General features: G+C 36.7%; 2 protein-coding genes across 3 annotated transcripts in view; both read right to left on the bottom strand.

Moving 5' to 3' along the window:
* afap1l1b (actin filament associated protein 1-like 1b) overlaps positions 1 to 426 on the bottom strand; it is a 42,083-nt gene extending 41,657 nt beyond the window's left edge. Inside the window, exon 1 of the mRNA XM_038299450.1 lies at positions 261 to 426. Coding sequence (XP_038155378.1) covers positions 261 to 282 — 22 coding nt within the window. The 5' untranslated portion in view covers positions 283 to 426. The remainder of the gene's footprint in view (positions 1 to 260) is intronic.
* A 4,330-nt stretch (positions 427 to 4,756) lies between these two features.
* Positions 4,757 to 16,694, bottom strand: part of LOC119792704 (actin-binding LIM protein 3-like) — a 68,833-nt gene continuing 56,895 nt past the window's right edge. For both annotated transcript variants that reach the window (XM_038299452.1, XM_038299453.1), the window contains 6 exons: positions 12,529 to 12,558; positions 9,610 to 9,668; positions 8,159 to 8,225; positions 8,038 to 8,045; positions 7,303 to 7,383; positions 4,757 to 5,492 (listed from right to left, as the gene is read on the bottom strand). In XM_038299452.1, the coding sequence (XP_038155380.1) occupies positions 5,379 to 5,492; positions 7,303 to 7,383; positions 8,038 to 8,045; positions 8,159 to 8,225; positions 9,610 to 9,668; positions 12,529 to 12,558 (359 nt within the window). In that variant the 3' untranslated portion in view covers positions 4,757 to 5,378. The remainder of the gene's footprint in view (positions 5,493 to 7,302; positions 7,384 to 8,037; positions 8,046 to 8,158; positions 8,226 to 9,609; positions 9,669 to 12,528; positions 12,559 to 16,694) is intronic.

Raw genomic sequence — 16,694 nt, 5'->3', positions numbered from 1 at the left:
TTTCGGTGCGCTCTTTTTGTTCCATTTGGAAAACTAAGTATCCACCCATTCACTGTTTTGTCAGCGGTAAAAGCAATTTGAAACAAATCTGTTTTACAACTCATAAAATCCCATGTTATTAGTTTTATCTATGGTTTGCAGCAGGATCTGCAGATTATTTCCTGTTTTATACTTGTTAGAATAACTCAGATTAGCCCCTCTTCATTTTCTTTGGATTTATTAAAAAGTTTTCATTCATGTTGTGATAAATAGTAACTCACCACTCTGCCTTTTGGAATCCATGCCGTCTGAAAGCAACGCCTATGTCTCCAAACTTGTTCCCAGTTTTAATCCCTCTGACATTTTATTTGAAATTGGGCTCTTAAACATGTGGACGTGTTTCTCCACGGAAACAGCGGGTCTCTGTGAGTCACTGACCGCTACCGTTTACAGTGGGACTCCAGCGGATGCTTGTTCATTAGCCAGGACTCTGCTGGGTCCTAGCACCTGCCTTTTTCACTCCAAAATACAGCCCTCCTGAAATTCTTGTTTTTTTGTTGTTGTTTTTGTTGTTTGTTTGTTCTGTAAGAGTGTAGTGTGTTGCACAAGGAATATTTTTCGGATTTAAAAGCATTATATCAGTGCCCCACATTTAAGTAAATTTTACCCAACAAAACTTTCACACATGGGCGGTTCTAGACAGGGGCCAACAGAGGCCAGTGCTCCTTTAAAGATGGTCGTGGCCCCTGTTATGGGCCCTTTAATGAAGTAATAAAATAAATAAAAAATTACTATTGATGATATTTGCTGCAAAGGGATTTATGGATCCCTTGGACCCATGTTTTTTTTCTTTTACAATTCTGTTTTAATTATGATTTTAAAATGATCGTAATAGCTTCAGTCATATTAAAATACGATCACTGTTTTCCTCTGCTAAGTGTTATTTTCAGCCAAATAAAAATAATTTAATGGTTATAGCTTAATTTATCAGTCTTATATAAATTCTTAATCTGATTTGATTTTTAACTGGTACTTATCCATTAAAATAAGTCAAAAATATGTAACAAACTTGAATAATGAATGTACATTCACCTAATATTCCAAAGAATAGATTTATTTTATCCTTTAGTAGATATTTAATCAGCAAATAATTACTTTGGTTACTTTTTCCCATGGTAAGGGGTTTTCAATGTTGATTAAATAAAAATTCCAAGCCAAAAAAGGAAATTTTCAATCAGACCAACATACAATGACATTGAAATATCACTTCATTCAATGCAGAGTCACAAGTAGCTCTTTGGTTCTGTAGGTTTCCTAATATATTTTAAATAATTAACTATTGTCCTGTTATTTGTGTTTTGCTTTTCTATCCCCCATTTAAAGACCATATTAAGCCCCCCCGGTTAATATGGTCTAAAGCGCCACACATTTGAGAAGCGGACAGGTGGACACAACTGTTGCAGCATGTTAGCACCTGTTCCCTCCTCCCTCTGCCATTTGATGGTCCTTACCCTGTGATGGGACGGCTGACCACCCAGGTAACAAACAAAACAAATAGATGAAGGTCAGATTAAAAAGTAAAAATTTCACCAGGGAGCCAATCAAGGCCTAACCTTCACGACTAAATCTTTCTCTGCCCCACGAAGGATCAAGGGAATGTTTAAAATGTAGCTCTTAGATTAAATAAGAAAGTCGTTAAAAGCTATATTAAAATGTATCTCATAGATGCAGTTATTATATTTCTAATAATGATCCCCGGTAATCTTTGTTTAATTTATGCCTTTTTTATTGCAAATTTAAGTTACCTTTCTTTAAATACATGAGGACCAAATGGGTCTGGGAAGCATTACAACTTAAACACCACTAAAAGTATATTTGATTAAATTCTGCTCAGTAACTAACAGCAAGTCATGTAGATAATGTTGCATTTTCTGTGTGTGTAAAAATTATATTATCCGATTGAATTATCTGTAGATGACGTGTTGTGAATTGGCGCTATCCAAATAAATGTTCTGAATGAATTTTCTACCTTTTCATTGATCCTTTAATAAAAAGAATACTTCAGAGACATGGCACGAAGGAGGACGGTCCTTTTAAGAAGGAAAAAGAGAATGATGATGCTCACTTAGGTCTTTAAGCAAAAAAACTCTCAGAGGTTCCCAATCCTAGACCTCTGTACTCCTACCCAGACTTTTTTTACGTCTCACTGTTCAAGAACAGCTGATTCAAATGATTGCATGACCTCTTCTGCCTTTAAAAGCTGCATAAGCCTGTTAATTAGGCGTGTGGCAGCAAGGAGACACCTAAAGCATCACGGACAGGGGTCCCTGAGGACCAGGGATGCAAACCACTGGTCTAAGTCAAGCCTCTGCTCTTTAAACTAGTCTGTTTTTAGGTTTGCTTGAAATGGCTATTATTCTGTAGACACTAGCGAAGCATTGCTATAATTGGTTCTGCTGTTGCTTATTTAGAGAAACCAACCTGTAGGCTATGGTTCCTCTTCTTTCCAGTCCTGTAGGTCCGGCATCCAGAACCTGTCCACACCTGAATCTGAATGGCAGAATCTTCTGTATGCAGTCACATTCTCCAGTCCTAATAATGACCTGATTATTTGACCGAGGGTTGTCGAAGCAAAGACTTGTAATATTCTCATATAGGGCTTAAACAATTAATCGATTATTAAAACAATCATCAACTAATTTATTAAACGATTATTCGTTGACAGGCATATAGAGACAGCAAAAAATTACTTAAGCTGACAGAGTGACCTACTGAGAGCAGTAATTGTGCCAGGATTGCGAAAATTAAACAATAAATATTTTTAAGTTAAGATTTTTTTTAAATGTATCCATTAATATGCTCTACCCAGAACTCCTCAAGTGGAAAAGTTTAAGTTTCACCTGGTTTGATTTAAAAAAAAAAAAAAAAAAAGAAAAAAATCCTTTTAAGGATCCTTTTGCTGTTCGATTATTCAATGAAAAATAATTGACAGATTAATCGATTAGCAAAAGAATGGCTAGTTGCAGCCCTGCCATCATACTACTCATGCAGCTGGTGGCTTCATGTGCTGCACAGGGTATCTTTTTTTCACTTCGGCACCAGCTTCCTAAATGTCTCTGGACATCCTACTGTTTTTACACCATATTCTGTGAATCATCATATATTGTGACCTGAGGGGATGATACATATATAACACTTCTTTAGGTTGAAGTATTAGTTGTGCGACCTTAAGTTTAGGTACAAGCCCTCAAGTCAAACCCTATTTTAATCAAACTATTGACTTGTAATCAATCTAGTGATTGTATGCTTGATGTACTTCAATATTGATTGAAAACATATTTTTTTTGTGCAAAATAAATTAATTTCAAAAGTGTTTGATTAATACATCTAACAGCACAACTGAAAACTTAAATAACTGCTATGCTGTAAAATAAAGAAATATAGACAAACAGAAAGCAACTTGTTTTTTTAATTTCCTTCGGGTCTATTTGGGATCACTGATGGGTTATTCATTATTTCTGAAAGAAAAACGTAAGCATAAATGATACAGCAAAAACTACAGTATATATACACATATTACCCTGTTATGCTTTCATTGAAGCACATTTAAAAAAAATAGATAGATAGATAGATAGATACTTGTGTAGATATTTTCTATCACTATCAGAGTATTGAATAATTGTAAAGGATGTTGTAGTGTGCATTCCAAGTTCATGAATATGAGTCAATAAATAAGTAAATGAATCATTATAAAGGGTGATATTTATTGAGACTGCAGTGAAGGACAGGAGGAATAATACATTGTAACTCCAATAAATACAAAATAAAAGCTGGAGCTCACTACAGTGACAATATCATAAAATTGGTTAATGGCTCTAACATCTGTGATATCACACACATTACGGTATGTCCCGCCATTGTTAAGCGGACTTTGCATTATGTTCTATTCATTTCGTATTCCTTTGTGTGGCCTAACCCAGACCCTTACCCAAACCCTAATTATTACAAACATTTACATAACCCTGAACAACTCAAACTGTATTCACACCTTCCTCCTAAACGAGGATAAAGAACCTTTCCTCATGGGGAACAGTTGACTGGTCCACTCAAGTCCCCACAAAGTAGCATATTCCTGGGAAATTTGCCTAACACGCACACACACATACTCGTTCTGCTATATGAAGTGAGGACCATGTGTTGACTCCTATTGACTTCCATTGATTTTCAGTCATTTTCAATCCTTTCTAAGCCCTAACCCTAAAACTAACCCTAAACCCAACCATTACCAATGCATATCTCACCCTAACCCAATTGACACCTTAGCCCTAAACCCAACCATTGGTAAAATAGCTTGTGAGGATGAGCAAAATGTCCTCACTTTGCAACAACTGGTCCTCAAGCTGATGCTGCAATTGGAAAAAATGGTCCTCATTCTGATGGCTGGACAGGTACACACACACTCACATACACCCACATTTATTATGTTGGAATGCGGTCCATACAGTATTTGCCATGTTTTTTTAATTTATTTTTTTTATTCCATAATTGTTTTTCATTTTTATTCCAAAACTCCTACATCAATATACAATGTACTTTCCACACACAGTTTCATCATCAGTCAGCCTGGTTTATTTCAGGAATCTAGCACACCAGTGTTTCAAAAAATGTCTTTGGCTAATAAAATGTGGCAACATTTGAGTAACTTAACCTAAATATTTGACCTGAACTTAGTTTAACTTTTTTTAAACTTTCAGCCACATCACAGCTCGTTTTTCTAATTCAAACCACAAATCAGTAAATGGTACAAAAGTTATAACGCATGTATGGCTTAAAATATGCTAAAAATAGAAATCAAATATGCTATTACACAATACAAAAGCATTAAACAAATTTTGGTTTTGAGTATTTGTATTCTATTTTTAAAAAACATAATAACTATGTTCAGTAACATTAATTCTGAGATTCTCACAGGATTTGTAATGCTAATAATTTTGCATTTTGAGGGCAGTTTCTGTGTGAAATTGGATCATGGAGGCTTTCTCCTAACCAGCTGACTTTCCAAGCCACTCCTTCATGTTCAGATGAATCTTTCTGTATGGAAAGGTGTTTCTAAGTGTTGCTGAGACTGCAACACACTGCCATCTACTGCTACAAGTTGGGAAAGCAGCCTTACAATCACCCTGCTTCCTGTCTTTTACAGCATCAACACATCTCTTAAAGCCATCATCCAATGTTTGTTTCGTTGCCCTTATACTTATTGCTCATTAAGCCTTAGTGCATATCAGTTAGAGTATGTAAGGCTGAATGCTTCTTCTTTGAATCATATTCATACTCATGGTCAGATGAAATCTGGTTGGAAGCAGTATTCAGAGCGCTGTTGATGGATCTCCTGACTTTTCCTAAAACAGTCGGACCTGTTTCTTCAGTTCATTCTTTTTCCACTGAGCCAGGCGGTCAAAGGCAGACATGGGCATGCCAAAGACTCTGTAAAACTCTTCTGGGGAGAGGTGACGCTATGCAAGGAAAGATACAATTAATGAAGACAATTATGATGCAGAAGCAGGTCAAAATAACATAACATTCCTTAGGTTATACCTCTTTAAGACAGATCTTTAGCCAAACTATACATGTCTGTTAAATATATAGTCACAGAAAAAAGATTGAATTTAATATATATATTTATTTAAAATAGGTTTTCTGTATAATAAAACACAAAAATTGTCATATAGTGTACATTCTCTTTACCATAAAGGAGATAAACATAAGCTGTGAGCACATTGCCCACAATATCTCCACCAATTATCAAAGACTGACAGAATTATTCAGAATTGGGGTTTAGCAATGAATGTTTCAGGTGTTCTTGAGAAGAAATCAAATGTCTCCATTGTGAAGGATGCATCAGCACTCAGCCTCATTTCAATAAAATCTGCACCATTATAACGGTTCCGGCTCTCTCACAGCCAACGTCAAACCAGGAAAGAGCTTTTCTCAATTCCTCTGTTCTCTCTGAGCTGTGTCAGCTTCCTTGATACCCTCCTTTAAACTTATTTTTCCCTCGGTCTTGTCTCAGGGAACACCATTAATGGCTTAACACTGTCATCAAAATGCTGGAGCTAAAGGATGTTTAAAGTTAACTGATCTTGCTAAGAAATGATATTTTGAGGGAGGCTCTCATGTTCATCCAAAGCAAGTTTGATCAGATGGTGGATCACATGGTAACCACTCACATATTGGTTATTCAAAGGATGTCCAGAGTTTGACGTTTGATGGGGAATGATGATCTGTCAGATACTCCAAAATCCCACCTTTTACTCATCAGTAGATAAACCCTACTGCAGCTAACAGTCTAGTTTCAGTATAACTCAAAGTACAGAGACATAAAAAGCTATTTGAAAGGTAAGGGAGGTTTCTATGACATGTCAGTGAGAGTAAGGCTCTGAACAGACAACAGGAAGGCTGACAGGAGAACAGACAACTTGCACTGTATGGTTCTTCATAATGGATTTGGAAATGTTGGCAGGGGTTTTGAAATCACAATGTGTGGGGAAACATCTACAACATTAAGGTGATACGTGTGGAGATTGCTGTTAAAGTAATGCCAGTTGAGCAACCATGCTAATTGCTGATGCTCAAGCCAGCTTTAAAAGTAATTATTTGTGTCTGTTTCAAATACACTGGAAAAACGCTCCAGAAATAACTAGAAATTTCTTAAATTAAGTGTATTTACCCTTCATTTTTAGTAGGTAGATGATATAGTTTGCCAATCGAATGAGAACTTTTACTCTTAAAATAAGATAATTAGATAATATGCACTTGAAATAAGACAATACAATTGTGTTCTCTTATTCTAAGTGTAAATTGCCTTGTTCTGTTGGCAAATGTGTCTTTTACCTCATCAATCCAAGCACATTGCCATTTTTTCCAGTGTAGCAATAAAGTCCTGTTTAACAGCACTGTTATATGGGTAAAACGCTATAATGTGTTATAGTCGATATCTATAGAAAAAGAGCCCTATCTAATGAGCCTTCTGTTAGCATCATAGACTGGTCATATATAATCAGCTGAGCAGCACTGCATCGTAATATTATTATTAGTTGCCTTTGTAGGCCTCTGTAGCTGCAAAAGAATCACCCAAAGGATCAGAATTATAATCCTCAATATTTTAGAAGAGATTTTTGCTATTTTGTCTTATATAAAATGCAAAATGAGCTCCTGTGGGTCCAGTGATGAATGTGTTTGTTCGGTATATCTCTTAAACCCAAATGTCGCTATTTGAGAAAAAGATTTAAATGGATTAAAATAAAATAATTAGAAGTCACTTACCTCTAGACGGGCTCTATCTACATCATTAGGGAGATGCTGCTCTCCTCTTACTGAAACCATAAGTGCTTCATATGGGTAGATCTAACAGATATAAAAACAGTTACGTAAGTACTGGTCTGTTTTTGATATTTCAAGTTGTTTCTATTAATATATACACAAAATGGTCAAGAAACAGGTTGTTTAATAATAATATAAATATTTATAAGGCCAGGACTTTTCTAAGGTTCTTAATATATTATGCACAGTGTGGATTTTATTTGTCATTAATGAAATAAAAAAGGTGTTTTTCAAAAGCAGAGTTCTGAGGAATCTGCCTAACATGACCGAGAAAAGAGAAACACAAAGATTTTATGTTTATTTCTTTCCCTTTCTGCTGATATGAAGTATTTAGTCCTTGACAAAAATTCTGCAAAACATAATATTAACTTCTTTTATGTACAAGTGCCTTTATTATAATGATAAAAATAAGCATTTTGTAAAGGTTCTGCTCCTGTTTACACTTTCCCAAAACAAAAGGAACATTTCTATGCTGTTTCGCCTCCATCGGTGTTTCTTTGCTAATAGTGAGAGTAATTCAACTGCTAAGAATAAGACCAATCACTCAGGGGAGCATTGAGACACATTGACCAGTCAAAAGTGGCTGAAACACATTTTTCATTCATGCATTATTAACTAATCCAGATGTTTCCCTCTTTGCTCATCAACAGGATTCTTGCTGGTTTTGCTGTGTTTTACCTTGTATTCTGAAAGACAACAAGAACAAATAAAATATAATGAAGAGCTGCAGATACCGATATCCTTGCACACTCAGAGCAAAACATTCATCAAGAGGCTTTAAGCTTCACAGCAAGCTTACCTCTTATCTGCCAGTTAACTGCATTACTGCTGTCGTACTGGTAGTAATCTGTGTTCACACTCCCAGGCTGCGGGAAGAAAAAAAAGTAGCCAAAGTGGCTGAAATAAGAACTCAGCTGTACATATCACCTTAGAAACACATTAAAATAGTTTATTACTGCGTCCAAAAACGAATCACAATAATGAAAAGCCACTTGTCTTTCTTGGCCTTGGAGAGCAAACTGTTACAAATGATTTTCAGCTTCAGCAGCAAATGAAGGACTTCCCATAGATTACTCAGGGGGGGATTTACCATTAGGCAATACTAGGCAGTTGCCTAGGGCCCCAAGTTCCTGGGGGCCCCATAAAACTCTGTTTCCATGTATGGTTAATACAACTAATCCTTATTTGTGCACATTAATTATGTTTTTGATAAAAATCCTCTGGCTAAAATGCCACCAGAACGCTGATAAATAGAGAGGAAAAAGGGAAAAGAAGAGAGGGACAAAACCTAGAACAAATAATGGATGTCTATTCTATTAACATTTCTCTATCTGTAGAATGGGTCTGTTTTATGGGTTTTCTTCTCAGGGGGCCCCCTGCCTGTCTTTGCCTAGGGCCCCAAATTTCCTAAATCCGCCCCTGAGATTACTATTAAGTGAATGGCCAAGCAGCTTTGGTTTCTTAATGTCTCCCTCTGTTGTTCTCTGGTGGATGCTGATCTTTCACAATGTTTTGCTTTTGTAAAGTGAACACAAGAAAGCAATTGAGCCTTTAGTCAATTAGTTATTTTTTTGTAAAAGCCTAATTTCTTTCACCTTATATTGTTCATTTCTCTTTTTTGTATGTAAATAAAATACATTCATGGATTTAGGAGCAAAGTTGAGCATGATGGCTGCATTCATGAACCCGACAATACGCCACAAGACTTTTACTCTCTGGCTTTGATAAAAAAAAAAAAACAAAAACAAGAAATTCAAGTGGGGGACATTTTACTTACATTTTCTAGCACAAATTTACTCTAGTTACTTTTAGATATAGACTGATGTCACAATAACATTGCTAGAAAAAATGTTAGAAAGAAATATGAGAAGAGCTTAGTTTGAAATTTGATCAAATCTGGAAATCAAAACTTCAGTGCAAGTAACAGAAATCCATTTGTGGGAAATTACTTCAAAATTATGTAAAATCAAAGTGAAAAAAGACAACAAAATAGTTATAGAACATTTTAGAGCAAAATTTGCCAATTAAAATTGGATTTTCATATTAACAAATGTGATACTGCCATGACAACAAGAAGCAACCAAATTATCCTTTCAGCATTTTGGTTGCTTCACTTTATCATTTACCAAAATAGCTTTTTCACAGAGAGAAATGAACTCTAGGTAAACTTAATAAATCTCCAAAAACCTTAAAGGAAACAGGCATGAAATGAAAGTAGGAGAATAAACTACAGAAGCCAGGACTGCTTACCCTGTTCGGTCCGTTCCTGCCGTATCCTGGCAACGAGGCAGATTTGGAAATGTACGAGTCTGGAAAAAACAAACATAAAACCACAGTCAAACCAACAAAGACATGTTATGAGCAGACTTTACCCTCCAGTGATTTCCGTTCATTTTAACAGGAGAAATCTTGTCAATTCTTACTTATAGTTTTCTTTAATACTTATGGAAACTCTTAAACAGAATCATCTTACTGAAATCCATTCTTTTATTACCTGCTGCCATACACAACTAATTGTTAGACCATGTGTTATCCAATAATATGTTACCATTATTTAAAACCATGCATTTATTCACTAGGAGGTTGAGCTTAAATGCAAACTGCACACGTAAGTCGCTTAGAATCACTTGCATCTGAGCTCCTTCTTGGCAGCTCAGCAGTCTTGGAAGACATGTTGACAAAAGATTAGAAAAGGCCTTCTAATCCGTCTTTGTGTCCCAGGTTTCTAAGAATACCTCAATGAGTAAACAATGCCAAATACTTGGAGGAGCAACTCAGACCAGAAGTTTTCTTGTCACATGCTCAAATAAATACAGAACCCCCCTCTGTGAAGCTCCTGTCATAGAAAAATGTAAGACTTAAGGTACAGAGGACATAAAACTCACATATAGGTTTTAAATGGCATGATGAGAACCTATATAAGGTATGTATTATATTACTGCTGATTACAGATGATTGAAACAATAAAACGTTGCTGTTAAAGCTTGTCTGCTCCTCACAATTCCAGCATCTATCTAATGTGTAACTATTATTTAACATCCTGGGCAATAACCCAGTGCAATAGCTATATATATGAATATCCATCTTTATAAATATCCCTGCTAATAACTTTGTATAATAACCCTGCTAAATAAGAGACTTCAGCTGCCTATATTTATAATAAAGTCAATCAATCAACCAATTTTAAAGGAGGGGTTAATTTGTAGCCTGTACTGCCGCCTCTATACCAGCAGAGGGCAGTAGAGACCAACATTTAATCTATTCACTCCTTTGAACTTAATTTTTTTTTTCTTTCCAAGATTTCATCCTTGACTCCTCCCATCCCTATTTCTCACCCACTCTATCTTTTCTCCCCGCCTTAGTCTCTCTTGTTCACTTTCATGTTCAGAGTAATTGGATTGCATGGCAATGTTGGAGAGCTGAGCAAAACACTGAGAAGCAAAGAGGTACTGACTAGTGTTTGGAGCATGCTGAACTGTAAATAGTCTACCATCTATAACCTTCTAAATCAAGGAATGAGAAATTAGAATATGTGCTCCAAACAGTTGATTAATAGTCTGTGTTATGTCAGCACTTTAACCCTGGGAAACAAGCTTTTATATTTTATTCTATATGCAGTGATCTGTGGTGCAAATTTGGAAGTCAGAAGTGTATATTCCTATATAGGCAAGGAAGAAAAGCTGTAGTAAGCAGAATAGCATAAAGCATCTATTTAAGATCTGAAGGAAGGGAGGATATTACATATATTAATTATGCCTAAGTAGTTAATGTATTACCATAGATCAGGACTAAGACCACACCTTAGTCACACCTCTTACAATTTGTCAAAGTTTACAGCAGCACATTTTAGTTTGTGCTTTCAGTCTCATCCTGTTAAGGTTCGGCCATTTATCCCACTAAACCGTACTTTATGACCATGTGTCAACCAAACCTTTCTCCTTGTTACTCTCACTGAATTCCCTTCATGCCTTTCTTAATCATAGTTTTATTTCATGTCTTTTCAACTTCTTTTTTGCAGCATTTTGTGGGGGGGCTGTTTTATTCTTGTCTGTTTATCATACTTATTCTCCTAACACTGCTTTACAACATCTTTTTATTAAATCCAGTATCCTCATCCTTCCTTTTCCTAATTTATACCACAGACGCTCCTCATCATTCTTTGCAAACTTTTTTTTTTTTTATTAAATTCATCCTTGTGATGCAGCTTAATGCCCTACTTCTTTATGTCATTCACCTGTCTCATTCCATTTTATAATCCCTTTTCCTATCCCTCTTTCAACCACTGTTCTACTGAATTATAATGAGCAGATTGCGTGTGATAATGGCATGTTGACAGTGGTCATAAAAAAGATAACCTTTCAAACCGTGTAGTTTGAGGTAAAAATGGTAATAATTAATAATATAATTACAAAAAACATTAAATAGTATCTGTAGTCCACTTCACATAACTAAAGAAACCAAAAACATGAAAACAATTACATTAATAGTTAAATTTAAATAGGGTATCCTAAAACTTTAGAGAAGGTTGTCTTTGTCTACTGATTGACAACCCAACCCCCCACCCCCACCCCCAATATCATCAAATCCCTCCCAAACAGAGAAGATGCAGTCAGATTAACAGCTAATTTATGTTCTAAACAGCTGGATTTATCTCCACTAACCTCTTTTAATAACCACTTCACAAAATATGCAGAAAAACAAAGTAGGTCTGTAATAATTTAATAAAGAATAACTGTGCTTCATGCAGAGCCTGTTAAAGGCTCATTAAAAAAAATGTAATCATATAAAGATTGTCTACCATCTAGTTGCATTGATTTGTGCTCAACAGCATAGATCTTTTTTCTCCATTAACATTATTATACTCTTGTTATATCTTGTCCAAATATGTTTGCATATGCACAGAACACCTCTCCAGGTGACAGGGGGTTTAAGTCAGGGAAGTTTGGATTCTGGTTTCTCCACTGATAAATATAAACCTGGTATGCAGCTCTATTCATCCTCCTACCTGTAACCAACAAAACAGTGTATGCCAGAGCGAGGCGATAACAATCCCACTCAAAGCTCTGCTGCTTCTGTCACAGCAGAAACAAGAGGATGAAGGAGATGGAGGAGACAACTAGCTGAGGACAAACGCATGGAACAGCACACCTCCATAAGCTGTCGACTCACCGTTGTCTGCACTCAACGTGGAACTGGGAGCTGAGGAACGAGAGAAGACAGAGATTAGCTGTTTAATTTTCAACAGATTTTCACCCCTGAGACAAAAAGCTATTTGTAATTTACCTCAGCCTCATTATTTCCCCCAATAACATTACAATGGTGAGACTAAATATTAAGCAAGTTTAACTGAAATTCACAAAAATTGATTCACAAAACTTAAAATATTAAGGAATTGAATTTGGATTTATCAATCGCTGGAAACAATTGTTCAGATATGTAAAAACTTTAAAGGTGAAGTTAAATGTGATGGAAAAATAAGCCTCTATACTGAGAATGACAGCAGTTATGTCTTGGATTTTATTCTTTATGACTTACCATACATTCAGTACCTTTAGACTAATTCAACAGGCTATTTAGAAATCAAACAGTGTGGAAAAGAAATACTATTCATGATGTGCAGAGAAATGCTTTTTAAAAGAATCAAGGACAATTTTTCAAAAACACAATAATCTGTTGACAGACAGCTCATGAAAATATCCTCTCATGCAGTGGCGGCTGGTGAAAAATATTTTTGGTGGGGCTGATATAGCCTAGTGTATGTCTCCAACTAATCTGGAATAAGAATTCAAATAAACAATTGGACAATACATACAATTTAACAGTAATGATTTAATTTACTATATAATAACAGTAACAGTGATGATTTGGGTCACTGTGACGGGGTTCTTTGGCCTCCAAGAATCCAGTCTCAGTCGGGTTACTGGTGTTGGTGATTTATTGTGCTCAAAAACTCAAAACAGGGTGCAAAAGAAACTAAACATATACAAGATACTCTGGGCCTCAGCCTCGCTCCAGTTACCAGCAATGTAACAAAGAAACAGAAAACAAAAATTGCCGCTTTTCTTCCCACAGCCCTCATTAAATAGTTTAAGCCCCTCACATCAGGCTCTCTTATTTCTGATTTCTTCTCATTAATCAGTTTTGTCCATATATTACCTCCACAAACAATCGATGTACAAAAACAAATAATTTTTACAACTTAATTCTTTTACACAGATTCATTGACTTATTCAATTACACCAAACTGGGTTTGAACCCAGCAAAGACGCAGCCAGACTGAAGATGACAAGTCCCCGTAGCATAAACACGTACACACCCACACCCCCCACACACCCACACACACACACGGCTAACCCCACTGAAATATTAAGTGTGCACCCTCAATATGTCAGCAGGTAACCAGGAACAGCTTGTGTGTTTTAAGTTCATGGAGCTACTTGGCTCAGCGCGAGTGTATTGGTCCTCACAAACACAGTATAACAGGAATGTGTGTGTGGCGCGCAAAGTTAGAGAGGTTGTTTTAAGCGACGAGGTGGATTCGTCACAGTCACAATAACCATGACATGAAATGTTCATATCCTACAACAGGGTTGTTCTCCTGGCAAACGGGTAGATAAATAAGGATCTCACCGAATTTGGCGGAAGCTGCATCTCGTTCGTTACATTCGCCATCTTCCCTCTAATTGTCTGCACCTGCGCTTGGGTTCAGAAGCCTGTAAAAGCGCAGTATTTTCAGCGCCCCAAGACCATAAAATTCCGAGACGCTGATTGGCCATTAAATTCACCTAGCAATAGTACATGATTGACAGATTCTCTGCAAATGTGGGGCTGTCTGATCAGCGCCCCCAGAACTGAGACGGTAGGAGTCTGTCTGTGGAAATCCACAAATTAATGACAGTAGATAGGGAAATGTAGTTTATATAATTTGTTTTGCTTATAGGTACACAGTCTAGAGAGTAAAACTGACATTTATGAGTTAATTTCTAAAAATATATTTTACGTTTCTCTCTTATCAGGGAGGGCGGTGCCCCAGCGCCCCCTATGAGCCGGCCGCCACTGCTCTCATGCATCCATCCGCCCGCTTCCCTTTCTATTAACTTCCCTGTTCAGGGTCAGAGTGGATCTGGTATATATTACCAGGACAAAAGTAATCAAAACCTTCAACCTCTTTTACATTTGCTCCCATTGAAGCCACAAAGTCTATCAGTTTTGGAGACCATTCCAAAAGGGCATTAAAGTTCCCTAATCCGTAGAATGTCAAAATGATTACTCTGTTATTTTTTCTAAATAATCCTGACTGTTCTCATAGGTTTACTGGAGAACAAGAAAGACTCATGAGCTTCACTAAGGCCGGGCATACACTGTACGATATTTTCAATTGTTGCACACACCTACAGCTCAAACTGTACGATGGAATTGAAGGGTTTAAAAGTTCAAAGCTCCAGAAGCATGTTCTTTCACTGTACGGCCCGACGCTCTGATGGGATTTAACTGCTCATACTTCATGTCCAAAAACCTGAATTTCAAACATGTTTTTCTTCTAACCTTACGATTCCTGGGTGGAAGGTGGTCATGAGTGGCTAAACGCCCTTTGTTTCCCTCTGTATACTAAACGACGCAGGATAAAAGTCAGCCCAATCCGAAAAATTCTCACGCGACTGGAGAATCGGCCCGAAAATGGTAAAGAATCCATTAGTGTACGCTCGGCTGTAGTGGAAAAAAAGTATTCAATTATTAAAACCAGTTAAAATAAATTAGACTGATGGATTTCACTCAGTCATATCTTTGCAAAGAGAGAACAGTTCATCATACAGCCCTTATTGCTTGGTATTCAGCCCTGTTCTTGGCAGAGTGTGTTCCCCTTACTTACAACAATGAAACGTAGTCAGAACAAATTACAGAAACTTTGGTTAAACAGTCACATGTTATGAAGAATCCTTGAGAAAGAAGCTATGTCTGGTCTAAAAACACCCTAACGCAGGTGAATTGTGCGGCCTTGCAGGTGAAACAAACTGAGTGAAGTAAATAGGATATATTAATATATAAAATAAGAGAAATCTAAAGAAAAAGACCTGACAGATGAGTGGCCACATAAGTCTACTGTTAACTAGTAATCCCAAATCTTGCTTTCATTCAACATGTAAACATAGTTTCTCTAGTCAGTTAAAACCATAGAAGCTTCTAAAATGGAACATTCTGGCTCACAAAAACCTCTAGATTAGGAAGAAAATGCTTAAAAGGACTTTTACGTTACAATCCCTGATTACAACTGGCTCTCTTCCAGAAAATGTCTTAAAACTCTTTCAGGAGCGGGAGCCACTTCGCACCAATAATCTGAAAATCGATTATACCAACCAAAAGTAAGAACTACCTTGAAATCAATGTGCATCTCAAGTCGTGGTGTCACCCTCTGGAATAGTTTAGCGGAGGAACAAAAGTGTTGTGAAAACATAAACCGTTTCGAAAAAATATTTAAGCAGGATGTCCTGAGAAAACACCTGGAAGAGAGTGAGTGATGTTCTATGAGGGTGGTGTGGTGTAGGGAGGGGGTTGCAGGGACGGAGAGCGTTGGGCCAGTGTGTTGTTATGTATGCATGAGTGTGGATGGGTTGTTTGTCTTGTCTTTGTCTTGTCGTTTAGAGGTCTTGGGAGTGTCCCTGGGATGAGCGGGAGGGGATTGGACATGTATACAGTACATGCTTTTGCTTCTTCCATCCCCTTTTCAAGCCATGTATATGTTTTGTTTGTTATTATATGTATTGTAAAATGTGTGCAGGTTTGAAATAAACTTTTTGAAATGAAAACAATTACATAGTTCTGTTCCAGGACGCTGAGTTCGAGCCCCACTCCCACAGACTGCCACTCTGGGTCTCTGAGCAAGACCAGGGAGTAGTGTGTTAACCCCACACTACTCCCTACGCGCCGCACAATGGCAGCCAACTGCTCCCCAAAGGGGATGGGTCAAATGCAGAAGTAAATTTCTCCAATACAAGATCGATAAAGTTTAATTATTATTATCTGCAGACCTCAAAATGCTACCGGTGCTACCATGTAATGAAAAACCATGCATCCATAGTTTGACTCCATGTGTTGGTATATCACATAAAGTCTCAATAAAACACAATGAAGTTTGTTATTAAACATTAAACTTTTGTAATAAATAAAAATGTTACTATAATAGTATTTTGTTGTAATCAAACATTATTAAATATCTTAAAAATAGCTGATTTACTGTTGGAACATTTAAGGACCTCACGCTGTGTTTTAAAATCTAAAGTAATTTGATGAACTTCAGACTTCTAATATTTTTAGATCTATGATAGTCGATGTTTCAT

Source organism: Cyprinodon tularosa, unplaced genomic scaffold (assembly GCF_016077235.1).
Source record: "Cyprinodon tularosa strain WSP-4 unplaced genomic scaffold, ASM1607723v1 ctg429, whole genome shotgun sequence".
NCBI lineage: Eukaryota > Metazoa > Chordata > Actinopteri > Cyprinodontiformes > Cyprinodontidae > Cyprinodon > Cyprinodon tularosa.
The sequence above is the reverse complement of the archived record's forward strand: the minus strand, read 5'-3'. Positions and strand labels throughout refer to the sequence as shown.